The sequence below is a fragment of the Mustelus asterias genome, chromosome 6 (genome assembly GCF_964213995.1).
Source record: "Mustelus asterias chromosome 6, sMusAst1.hap1.1, whole genome shotgun sequence".
Classification (NCBI taxonomy): Eukaryota; Metazoa; Chordata; class Chondrichthyes; order Carcharhiniformes; family Triakidae; genus Mustelus; species Mustelus asterias.
Window position 1 is genome coordinate 51047714 of NC_135806.1, and position 12584 is coordinate 51060297.

Sequence of the window (12584 nt, forward strand, 5' to 3'; positions counted from 1 at the left end):
CTCAATGCTTGTCTCTGAGATGTTTCTTAGATTTGCTTGCTCTGTGGTCTCCAGAGGGTGCAAGGATGTTCTGGTTGATTGATTGACTCACAAGGGTAGCAAGATTAGTGCATCGCGGGGCAGATTGACAGGAGAAAGGTCATCACGTGAGGCTTGCACTATGGCTGGATGTGTTGAGGGTTCTCACTTTTGCCTCTTGCCCCCATCTCGCCCTCTGCACAGGTGCAGTTCTGCTCCTCACTGGTCAGCTCAAGGGCTCTCTCCTCAAAGGGCATGAGGGTTCTCAGCTCAGGCGTGACTCTGGCAGGCTGTGCCCACTCAGTCAGTTGTGCTTGAATTGGTCCTGCAAGGTCAGTTGGTGATGAAGTCTAGCTTGCATGGGAGGTGAGTGGGAACAGACATGTGAGAAGCAGATTAGCTACTGGGAGGCGGGGGAGTGGGCAGCATGACATGTGCTGGGACCCCATGAGATGGCTTGGAGAGAGATCAACATGGTGGTGTGAAGGGTGCATTAAGGGGTGTTGTGGGAGACATGAGGAGGCAGACTTGACCTGGCTGCATGAAGAAGGTCATTCACCTTCTTTCAGCACTGTTGCCCTGTCCTCTTACAGAGCGGCCCAGGCAGGGTTGGTGACTTTCCTTGCTGGAATTCTGCCCGATCGCGGGTAGAGGATGTCCCGCCTCTGCTCCACGTCATCCAGGAGTTTGGTGAGAGTTCCCTCCATGAAATGTGGTGATATCTTCCTGGCAGCTATCCCCCTGACTGGAGTGTTGGAGAGCGCTCCACTGATTACACAGATAAAGTTTTTCCGGGATGAGCGAAGTGGGGACAATCCACCAAGAGCACGGCGTGAATCATATGGGAAAAAAAATAGGAAAATCCCATCCCGAGACTTAGTGGCCTGAATTTTTCACCCGTTGACTGTGCACACTTGGTAGTCCCGGGAGTGGGTGTGAAACATGTTCCCAGCCGCAGTCAGCCTCAGAATGCAATTTCATGCCAGCTGGTCAATTAACGGGCATCCTGCGCGAAAGGCGCTTTGTAAAAGGCTGAGCTCCGCCGGGGAGGGAGGATTCAGTGGCACGAAAAGGAGCATGCAGGCTGCCGCTTCCAATGTGCTCCCCAGGGGTCAGCCACTACCGTGCTATCTGACTGAGCTGCTGACCTGTGAACAAGTATAAATGAATGGGTTTCTAGGCAGCACTGTCATACCTCAGTCCCCAGACACCAGACACATTTGTTAATTTTATTTGAACCCTGACCTTTCATCCACCCTGGATTGTGGTTGCAGCTTTAACGTAAAGGTTGCCATGCCAATCAGCCCACCCGCCAACAATAGAGGCAGGTGGGCAATGTAAAATCCCAGTCAATTGCTGCCTGCTTAATTGAAATTGGTTTCTTGGGCACATTGGTGACTTATGCGCTTGTGCCTCCAAACCGAAATACTACACAAGGGTGCGATGACGTTGGGACATGCACCCCAACACTTGCTCTCACAATTTTACACCCTTCCGGGTCAGGCACATGTCCAAACTTTACGAAAACTCCTGGCCACTGTCTCTGAGCTTAAACCATAAAAATGAGAAATGAGTTAAATCATAAGTAATCATGGAACAATGGCTTCTAATTTAAACAATTCTGGCTGGACAATATAAATACTGATCATATGATTGAAATTACCTTCAGATAACAAATCTTTTACTCTAGGAGCTAGAGAGAAAACTGAACAATAGCTGCACAAACCACAATGCAAAGGGCAGCAACTTCTTTATCTTTAAAAACTAAAGCTTACAACATCTTAAAATCTCCAAGTCTGCTCCTTATCAAATCCACCAGGACCAAAAACTCACCACCTGGTAAGAAGTCTATAAGTACCTTCATGACCTGCTGAAAAGCCATTTCTTTGAGGGAATCCTGCAACAATTCTGATGTACAACTCCAACTAATGGAATACACCTAGACAATCCTACAGGAATGTAACACCTTCTTTCCTGGGCCTGCAACACATGTTCATCCTAAGACAAGCCAAACACGTGAATTACAAACTATTATTTTGTTTATGACTTGTAGAAGAGCACTATTCTCTTTAGTTATATTGAGTGTGTGTGTGCATGTGTTAGAGAGAGAGAATGCTGAGTTAGTGATGTGAAGTTAGGCTTTCAGGGTGCATCAGTGAGTAAATAATTCTCTTCAGTTAAATCTTCATTTAGGAGTGGCACAGTGGTTAGCACTGCTGCCTCGCAACACCAGGGACTTGGGTTCAATTCCGGACTCATCTGTGTGGTATTTGCACATTCTCCCCATGTCTGCATGGGTTTCCTCCGGATGCTCTGGTTTCCTCCCACACTCCAAAGATGTGCAGGTTAGGTTAATTGGCCATGCTAAAATTGCCCCTTAGTATCAGGGGGATTAACAGGGTGGATGAGTGGGGTTGCAGGGATAGGGCCTGGGTGGGATTGTTGTCAGTGCAGGCTCAATGAGCCAAGTGGCCTCTTTCTGCACTTTTGGGATTCTGTAGGGATTCTAACCCATGAAAAGCATCTTGCTTGTTGACCAATTCGACAGTACACTCAAGGGTAAGGAACACACATGTCTTCTTTTTGAAAAACACACTAACTGTGGACAGTAAAGGAAAGGAGTTGGGATTTCGGTTCTTTCTCATCTTTTTGTAATGGCTATTTAACGGTTATATATGTCTCAAGCCTGTTCAATATAGCAAAATATGGAAAGCACAAGCGTCTCCATGGAAGATTCTGGGAAGTAGGGTCCTGGGACCATGTCGTGCTGACTTTCGCTTCAATAACTTGTGGTGCTGGACTGACCACCCTTGGAAAATTGCCTCCCTCCTTATATAGCAGCAGTTCCCTTTAGGTTGAATTTCTTGTGCTCCCAGTTGTCGAGCTTCCTATAACGAGTCTGATTAGTGCTAGCAGAACACCAGTTGTATTCAAATGGGACCCAACCACAAAAATGGTTGTGCCGCCCCACAACTTTGTCGGGAGGCAGAGGGCATGACCTACTGCCCACCCAATATATTCGCCACTTGGGAACTTTTGCCTCAACACACGAGATGTCACAGATCATCAACAATTTACATAGAAATTCTTATTTTTATCTCTTCTGTAGCCTTCTGAGAATATGCTGAATGCAAAGTAGAACAGACTGAAGTCAGACCCAGCAGCAGCAGCACTAATAAAGGTGCTTGATCAGTTGCATTCATTTTTCGCAAATTATTATAACTGTACTCTGGGCCCCACTTAGATTTGGTCGGAGGTGGACTATTTTTTTATTCATTGGACATGGGTGTCACTGGCTGGCCAGCATTTATTGCCCATCCCTAGTTGCCCTTGAAGGGCAGTTAAGAGTCAACCACCTTGATTATTTGTGGTCTTTATGTCAAAATATGCTCAGTCAGCAGCCCTAACACATAGCTTATGAACGATGTTTTTAACTGCAGCAGCAGAATTGGCCAAAATCAAACACAGGACTAGGGAAACGCATCCTCTTTGTTGTTTTTCATCTCCTGAACCACAATGATCGCAACATTTGCCATTTTGCTCATGAAGACCTTTTCATTACCGACGAGCGCCAATTATATTTTTCTTAACAACATCATGATGCTATAATAGCTATATTTTCTAAGTTCAAAAATCTAACCTGTCATATCTTCTTGGGTGTGCTTACTTTGATGGATTTGTTTTGTTTGAAAGAAAACACACCACTTAATTCTTGTATATAAGGTGGCACAGTGCTGCCTCACAGTGCCGGGGACCCGGATTCAACTCCGGACCCGGGTGACTGTCTGTGTGGAGTTCGCACGTTCTCCCCCTGCCTGCGTTGGTTTCTTCCAAGTGCTCCATTTTCCTCCCACGGTCTAAAGATGTGCAGGTTAGGTTGATTGGCCATGCTAAATTGACCCATTGGGCGAGGTTTTATGGCCTCGTTTGAGCAAGACCGAAAAATCCCGCCCGAGGACAATGGACATTTCCATTGTCCGTCCCTCGCCTGCTCTGATTTCGTGGCAGGCGGGGCGGTAGAATTCCAGCATTAGTGCCAGGGGGATTAGCATAATAAATACATGGCGTTACTGGGTGGGATTGTTATCAGTGCAGGTTTGATGGGCCAAATGGCCTCCTCCTGCACTGTAAGGATTCTATATACCACATAACGTGCAGTAGTCATATAAAGTAAATATATTTATCTAATGAACATGATGATCCATGATTGTTGATGTTGCTTGAGGTTACTGCTGTTTGATTACTTTTTTTCCACAAATATCCTGTAAAGATTACCAGTCAGATATGGTAGTTGAAGATATTCGATATCCCATGACTCGTGTGGTGTTTTGCTGCTGTCTATTTTCCTCGACCAGACCATAGAATATAGAGAGAAGTAAACCTATTCTCCTCTCTCCGAATCAGTAAAAATAGTTAGTGACTAAAAATAGGGACTGTTGACAACTGACAGATTATGTATTGTGAAAACCTATGCTAAAAATTAGAATTAAAGGATTTCATAAAAGAACAGATTTGTTTTACACTCTTAATTTTTCCAAAATTACAGCATGACAGCATCCAATAACATCAAAGTCATGAGAGCACATTTTGTTTGCTGGTTTCCATCCCAAACAAAGTAGGTGCTTAGCAACTTTATATGAAGCAATTTACCCTTTAATAAATTGATGCACCAATTCTGATACAGCACTCAATAATATTTTTAGGGAATTTCAAAAGTAAACAGAATTTTGTCTCTTGTCAGAAATCTTGAGAAAGCATGGGCAGAATTTTCTCAAATTTTGTCAGAATGTCAGGTTCAGACTGAAAACCGACGTGAAACTCTCCAGACGCACAGCCAAGTTTTCACTCCAGAATTTCTGGGACTCGCTGCACAGAGACTCTGGGGGGCATGGTTTGTGCCATTATTCTGCTGGGGCAGGGCCTGATAGAATTGGCAAAGTCAGCCCCCCCCCCCCCCCCCCCGCTCCTGCATGGGCACAGAGGATCCCTACACAAGCATCAGGGCAACTGCCCCCACCATGCAAGCATCGGGTGACCCTCCCTCCGACCACGCAAGCATCGGGGCATTCTGCCCCCTTACCCCCTCACCTCTCATGCATCACCCAACAGGATGCCAGGGTAGTGCTAAGGTGCTTTCTGTGTATATCCCTCACCACCCAGGTACTGTGCTTACCTGTGCAACCCCAGCATGGTCATCGTGACTGCTTTTCATTTTTGAAAATCAGAAATTATTCACACTGGCATGACATCATGCCATCTGGGTGGAATCATATGTGGAGGGCAGAAGTCACACAATCATAGAATCCCTACAGTGCAGAAGGAGGCCATTCCGACTGTCAAGTCTGAATGACACTACGAAAGATCATCTTACCCAGGCCCACCCCACCCTATCCCCATCACCCCGCAGATTTACCATGGCTAATACACCTAACCTACACATCTTTGGACACTAAGGGGGCAATTTAGCATGGCCAATCCACCTAGCCTGCACACCTTTGGACTGTGGGAGGAAACCAGAGCATCCGAAGGAAACTCATGCAGACACGGAGAGAACGTGCGAACTTCACACACACAGTCACCCAAGGCTGGAATCTAACCTGGGTTGCTGGTGCTGTGAGGCAGCAGTGCTAACCACTGTGCCGTCCCAAAGTAGTGGTGTTAAACTTGCGAGGGATATTAAAATATATACCAATAAGTGTTAATCAGGCCCACTCCCCTCCTGAGCATAAACCTGATTAACCATCATCAGGGGAGAGCTGGGAAGATGATGTTCAGAAATCACACTGGCACAAATCCCCTTTTTGGCCTCTTGCAAGATTTAACGGCCATTGCGGGATTTGCGCCCATGATTAGTGCGACTGCTACATCACAGCCCATTTCTTCAAGAACTGTATTTTTCTTTTAAAATTTGTAAGGAAATTGCATTATTTGGACACATGGATTTTTTAAAAAATAGGTCATATGATCATCTTTGGACTGGGAGCAAGAATGCATTTTCCAAAGATTCACTGCCCAGCATGGTGCTTATGGGAGAGAGCTATTTGCTTATTTCAACAGTAACTACTTTAACGGCTGGGAGGAAAAAAACAGTTTTAAACACAGAGGCCCTGGTGATTTACTGAAATCACCTGATGAAGATGAGCTTTGTTTTTTAAACTCAGTTGCGAATGAACTGAGAAGAAGCAAAGCTACACAACTCACGATGTCTGCCTGGCCTGAAACAGTGTGGTTATCAGTGTCCAGGCAGGAATTCTCATCTCAGTGGAACTTGCCTGTATTTGGAAAAGCGAGAAGCTGAGACAAGAAGGATTGATTCGATTCTGCTCTCCTCTGCACAGAAGCTCTGTTGGTGAGAACCTCCAGGCATCTACTGGGACTAGCAATCTGTCTTCACACAAGGGCGCTCCACGTTGAGAATGCCAAAACATTGCAAACTCTCTTTTTTTTATAAAGTCTTCCTTCAGCTGCCCGTCTCTACAGAGACCCTGGCCAGAACTCTACCACCTCGCCCGCCACAGAATCGGAGCGGGCGAGCGTCGGACAACGGAAATCTCCACTGACCTCGGGCAGGGATTTCAGGCGAGACTGTAAAATCCCGCCCCCACGTTTTTGCTTGTGTGCGCGTGCTGGGGAATTTTAAAAGGGATACATAGTTATACTTCCAGATTACAAAGTGTGTGTTAACAAGTTCTAGCAACTTGTTTTAATAAAGCAAGTTTTATTTTATAATAAAGCAATCGTTCTGAGATTATAGAAAGAAGTCATGTTAAAGTCTCCTTTCTTCTGGGTCTAACTGTAGCAAAGGTAAATAATTGATCATTTTGGTGAGTGAATTAAACATTCACACTAATGTTGTAATCTGTGGAGTAATGGGGCTCGAGCATTCCTCCCATCCCGGTTGTAACAGAAATGATCCAGTTGTTGCCTGTAGCTTTTAATAAAAAAGTGTTCTTACACATCACTAATAAGGGGATTTAGATTGTTTATACAATGTGATTTTCTGCTTCTCATCATAGAGACCAATTTTTATTATCTTCCAGCCACAACAGCAAGAAAGTGGTCAATATCTTCAGTGAAATGTCATTCATACAATCATAGAATCTCTACAGTGCAGGCGGAGGCCATTCAACCCATGCAGCCTGCACCAACAAGAACCCCAAAGGCTAATTTCCCACCCCAATCGTTTGGCTCATAACCGTAAAAAAATGAAGGGATTGGTCTCACCACAGCACACTGGCTGGCTGGGCTCTGGATGAGTCTGCCCCGTGAGCAACTTAGCTTCTAAATGATCAAAAAATTAAAAATAGAATACCCCCAGACACCCCACTGAACACCTCCCAACCACTGAATATCTCTCCCCCCAGGAACGCCCCCCTGGCTCTGCTTGGCTCGGGGAGTGGGGGGGAGAGGGTGATACCCAGGCAGTGCCGGAGGACCCTCTCCCTCCTGAGTCAAGTACTCACTTGAACTCCCATGGCGGGTTCTGCTCCTCGCAAGTACATGCTGTGGGAAATCTGTCATAATTCACGTCATGGTGCCCTCACGCCAACGTGAATGGACAATCTAATGGAGGGGGACTATCAGGCATGAATGTATTGGCCATTGGGATCTCCGCTATGTAATTGGCTGGGTTCGGGGACAATTGCAACATGAAATCTTGCCGGTGTAAATCATTGTTACATGTCTCCTTGCAGCTGACTGCAAAGTAGAGTTGTCGAGGCCTAGGAACAGATCGCCCAGCCTCAGTGGCAGAAGATGCAGTGTCTATTGCGATCTGAACATGGAGAAACACGAGGAAATTAAGTTCATGTTTTCATTTTGTTTTTAAATGCCACTGGCACTATTTTAAAATACGCTTCCCAATCAAACCTCATGTACAAAATTGAAATAGTCGACTTATGAAAGATCCGTGTGATAAAATGATATTTTATGATCACAACTGAATTCTGAAATAATGAGAAATGATGCTGCAGTGGCCATCAATGGGCTCTGTAAGTTTACTAGTTTAGCATGGGGCGGCACGGTAGCACAGTGGTTAGCACTGCTGCTTCACAGCACCAGGGACCTGGGTTCGATTCCCAGCTTGGGTCATTGGCGGCGCGGAATCGGCATATTCTCCCGGTGTTTCCTCCAGGTGCTCCAGTTTCCTCCCACAGTCCGAAAGACGTGCTGGTTAGGTACAATGGCCGTGCTAAATTCTCCTTCAATGTATCCAAATAGGCGCTGGAGTGTGGTGATGAGGAGATTTTCACAATAATGAATTGCAGTGTTAATGTAAGCCTACTTGTGAAACTAATAAACAAAACTAAAAAAACTAAAATGAGCAATTCCCTGAAAAAAAAACTATAGATATGGTTTAAAATTGTGTAGAAGTTGACCTTAATGCATAACTACTTAAGACTGTTACTGTATTAGGGTATTTTGTTTCAGTAGAAATAATAATCCGATATTAATGTTGTGTAAAGGCAAAATGGTCTACAACCAGATCCTATAATCTTAAATTCTTATTAATACCACAAGTACCAGCACCAGATTAATCTCAAAATCTCCCAGTCGCACAAGCAATGAAAATTACAGATATGTTCTCCTGCCGTGCCCAATCAATTGTTCCACCCGTCAATCATTTTAAGTGTCTCAAAACTAACTTAAAAGCAATTCAGCAGGAAAAAAAGGGTGACTTTTACGAATCTTAAAGATCCAGACAATGAACATAACCCCCTAAGGCAGCACTTAATGTAAATGTATTGCAGCATGCTTGTCGTTATTGTCCTGCATACCATAGGTTGTTACAAGTATATTTTGTTACATATAAATCCGTTCACCTCTCATTGTCAGAAGCAATGCTGCGACAGAAATAATTTTATGTGAATAACTTCTTAAATGTAAGCATAATTACATCTGTATTTGTGGATTCCGTTGGTTTACAAGACTAATGAGGCACCATTGAATGAGGCACCATTAAAAGAAACAACTTTTTTTCAGTGACAATGCCACATGATTTATTTTACAATATCCTTTTCCATAAAAATAATGATTAACATTATGACTCAGGTGAGTTTCTAGGCCGTGGCCCACAGGTTAGTCTGGGACACTAACCTGTCATAGGACAAAGACACGCCGGACAGCAATAGTCCTCAATTGTATTGCACGACCAAGCCGAACACACCTGCTACTTTCAGCTCCACCAGAAACTACGCTCCTCTACATTTTAGGGCCATTTTGTTTGGGCCGTCTCCAGAGAATACAAGTTAGGCTGCTCAGAGCCAACAGATACTAATTGGAGCCAGCGCAGTGCAAGCTTTGACTTGATGAAACAAACTTAGCCTTCCAATGGGGGACAGAGGCCTGTGTTCATTTCAGGTGGTCACCAGCGATGGCTACATAATGCCTCAAACATGTCAGCAGTAGTTCAGTTGTTGCGCAGGTTAGGTGCAGGCCTCTGCCTGGCTCAATTAGGTATTGTTGCACTGTTTGACGATCTAATTTAAAGAGCAGGGGATTTGAAACATTTCAGATCATGACAGTTATGCACACATTATGCGCTCTCCTACTCCTTCAGTTTGTGACTCCCACGGTGCGGCGGGTTAAGACCCTTGCAACAGCCAAAATGGGATCTGTTGGAATTCTCAACCAATTTTAAATGGACGATTAGATTCATGATTCGCTCCTGTGCAAATCACACCCTGGGAAAAATGGTTTCGGCTGGAAACGGAGGGCCTGAATTTACAAATCCAGGGACTGCTCCCATTTTTAAAGGTGTACAGAGTCTTCCTGACTCTCTTCAGAAATCTGGTCCGAAACGTAACAGGGTAGGATTTTCTGGCTCATCCCACCGGCAGGATCATTGGCCAGTGATGAACTGCTTCCGCCACCGAAAAACACGCTGTGCGGGTACGGGGGGAGGGCTGGAAAATCCCACCCAAAATTTAAAGTCTATGTTTGCACTGTACTGATATTTTTCACATTCTCAACAAGACAATATGTATTTATAATCTGCACACATCGATGCAATTTTCTACACACATTGGAATCCATTTACATTTCTAACAATATAATCCATACACATTTACACTGTAATCTAAATGAGCATTGTAATCCAAATACACTAATACTGCAATCTACATACATAGTGATGTTCGTACTTTATATGTTCTCTTGCAAATCTACACGCGTTGATGAATTTTCCGAGCAGTAGGCACTCGAAATTTTCTTAGGATATTTCAAACATGGACAATTGAAAATCCTTCAACTGACAAGTAGAAATTGAGGAAGGTAGCCATGTTGATTTCTTCAAAAATCTGCTAACAATCCTATTTTCAAATTCATAACTCTTTTGAAAAGGAACATTTACAAAATTATTTTTTCAATTGTTGAAAATTGAATCTGAACATTTTTTCATGCCAAGAGAACATTTGTTATTCTCTGGAGAGAAAGGTATTTCATTCTATCGCAGTGACTGTATTGTTATTGAGAACAATTCTGCTTGTATTCATTAATGCTTCATTTTTATTTCTCTCTCCAGGGATGTTTTCCAGCACACATTCAAGCCGATGCGGAACGGCAACAGGCATCATTCCTCCCTCCCATCCTCCAAACCATCCATCCCCTGTGCATAACATGCAAGGGAGCCCGCACAATCCACAGACACAGCTACCCCAACTCCCTGTGGTAGAAGAGGGCAATGAGAGGTAGGTGATTTAGATATTGGGGGCGATTCTCACAAAAAACATTCCAAGTGTCGAATTAGCATCAAAGCTGGAGTAAATCCTGCAGGTTTTTTCAGCGGGAATTTCAAAGTGAATCTCCTACACTCTGTGCGTCACAGAGTGCCTCAGCATAAATCTGTGGGTGGAGCCTGTTGCCGCTGGAGAGGCTGGCAGCATAGCGCTGAGCGGGCCACTGCGCATGCATCAATCTGTCAGCACTGAGATCGGGGCATGCGCAATAGCTCCGTAGTGCAGGCCTTCCGATCGCAGTAAGAAGTCTCACAACACCAGGTTAAAGTCCAACAGGTTTATTTGGTAGCAAATACCAGAAGCTTTCGAAGCTTGCTGCTCCTTCGTCAGATGGAGTGGTCTCTGCATCTCCACATCATTCCGATCGCTGGCCAGCCCTGCAATCCCCGCATCGCCAGCCCTCCACGACACCCACACGGCCCGATCACTGGCCCCCTAAACAGGTGCGGACCAGCCCAATCTCACCCACCCCCTACAGCCCTGATGGCCCGATGCCCCCTCCACACCAGCAGGCTGACGCCCCCCCGAACATGTCCAGGCCAGCCTCGATTTCCCCGCCCCCCCCCTCACTGCAGCAGTCCCGATCTCCCGATTGCCCCCCCCCCCACCCCCACCATTGGCAGCCCCGACCCTCACCCCACCACCCCGCAGCACCACACCCCCCCCCCCCCCCCACCCAGCAGTCTGACTCCCCCCAATGGCTAGCCCCGATCGCTGGCCTCCTTCCCTCTATCACTCAGCCTGACTGCAGAGTGACAGCGGGACACCCCACCCCCACCAATCGCCCCAGAGGCCCTGCCCCCATTAAGCCCCATCCCCTTGGCACTACCCAATGTCCAATGGGCAGTATCAAAGTGCCCCTTGGGCATTGGTACTTTGCCCCTTGGGCAGTGCTGGGGACCCAAGCTGGCACTGCCAAGATAGCAATGCCCAGGGGACACCCCCCCCTCTCCCCGCCCAGTGCCTGACCCTCTGGGGGGGGGGCCCCGATTGCCCTCCCTTAGCTCCTGCGGGGTTGCCAGCTACCCGCAAATGGTGAGCTATTGTAAACCCCGCTGGAGTGAACCACTCTGGCGGTGAGGAGGAGATGCTAGCGAGCCTGAGATTTGCGTCCCGGGCCCGCTAATGGTATTTAAATAGTATGGAAGTGATAATTTAAATAAATTATTCAGCTGAAATCTGGCTGCCAGAGACTGGAGGAGGCAGAGGCGCCCAGTGGGAAGCCACGAAACGGCCTCTGCTCGAGTCTCCCCCTGCACTACAAAGGCAGCACAGCAAGATGGGAGAATCACCCCCATTATTTGATGATATTTTTATTTTCATCAATACTTGGTTTACATCTGATACTAGAAGTCAATTGTCATCAAACTATTTTCCATAACATTTTTGTACTCTATTAAATGAAAGTGACTTGCTACATAGCTCACACAAAAGCAGAAAATGCTGGAAAATCTCAGCAGGTCTGACAGCATCTGTGCAGAGAGAATAGAGCCAACGTTTCGAGTCTGGATCACCCTTCATCAGGACAATCAGTGTCTCTATTCTCTCTCCACAGATGCTGTCAGACCTGCTGAGTTTCTCCAGCATTTTCTGTTTTGGTTTCAGATTCCAGCATCCGCAGTGTTTTGCCTTTATCTTATTTTGCTTGATAGCTCAATCATTTGAATTCAAATACCCTCAGGAACCACTCAGCTGGCAATCTTCTTAATGTGATTTTTAAAAATTCTTTTACAAGATCTGTCCACTATCTGCCAATTTAATTTTAACTTGAAATCGACAACAAAATGTAATTGTTGTATTAACCTTCACAGTACTTAGATCATGTAAACC

General features: G+C 45.5%; 1 protein-coding gene across 1 annotated transcript in view; it reads left to right on the forward strand.

Annotated features, from left to right (window-relative positions):
- The window catches only part of LOC144495292 (zinc finger protein GLIS3-like), a 598751-nt gene that overhangs the window by 483981 nt on the left and 102186 nt on the right, over window positions 1–12584 (forward strand). Inside the window, exon 8 of the mRNA XM_078215378.1 lies at window positions 10541–10706. Coding sequence (XP_078071504.1) covers window positions 10541–10706 — 166 coding nt within the window. The remainder of the gene's footprint in view (window positions 1–10540; window positions 10707–12584) is intronic.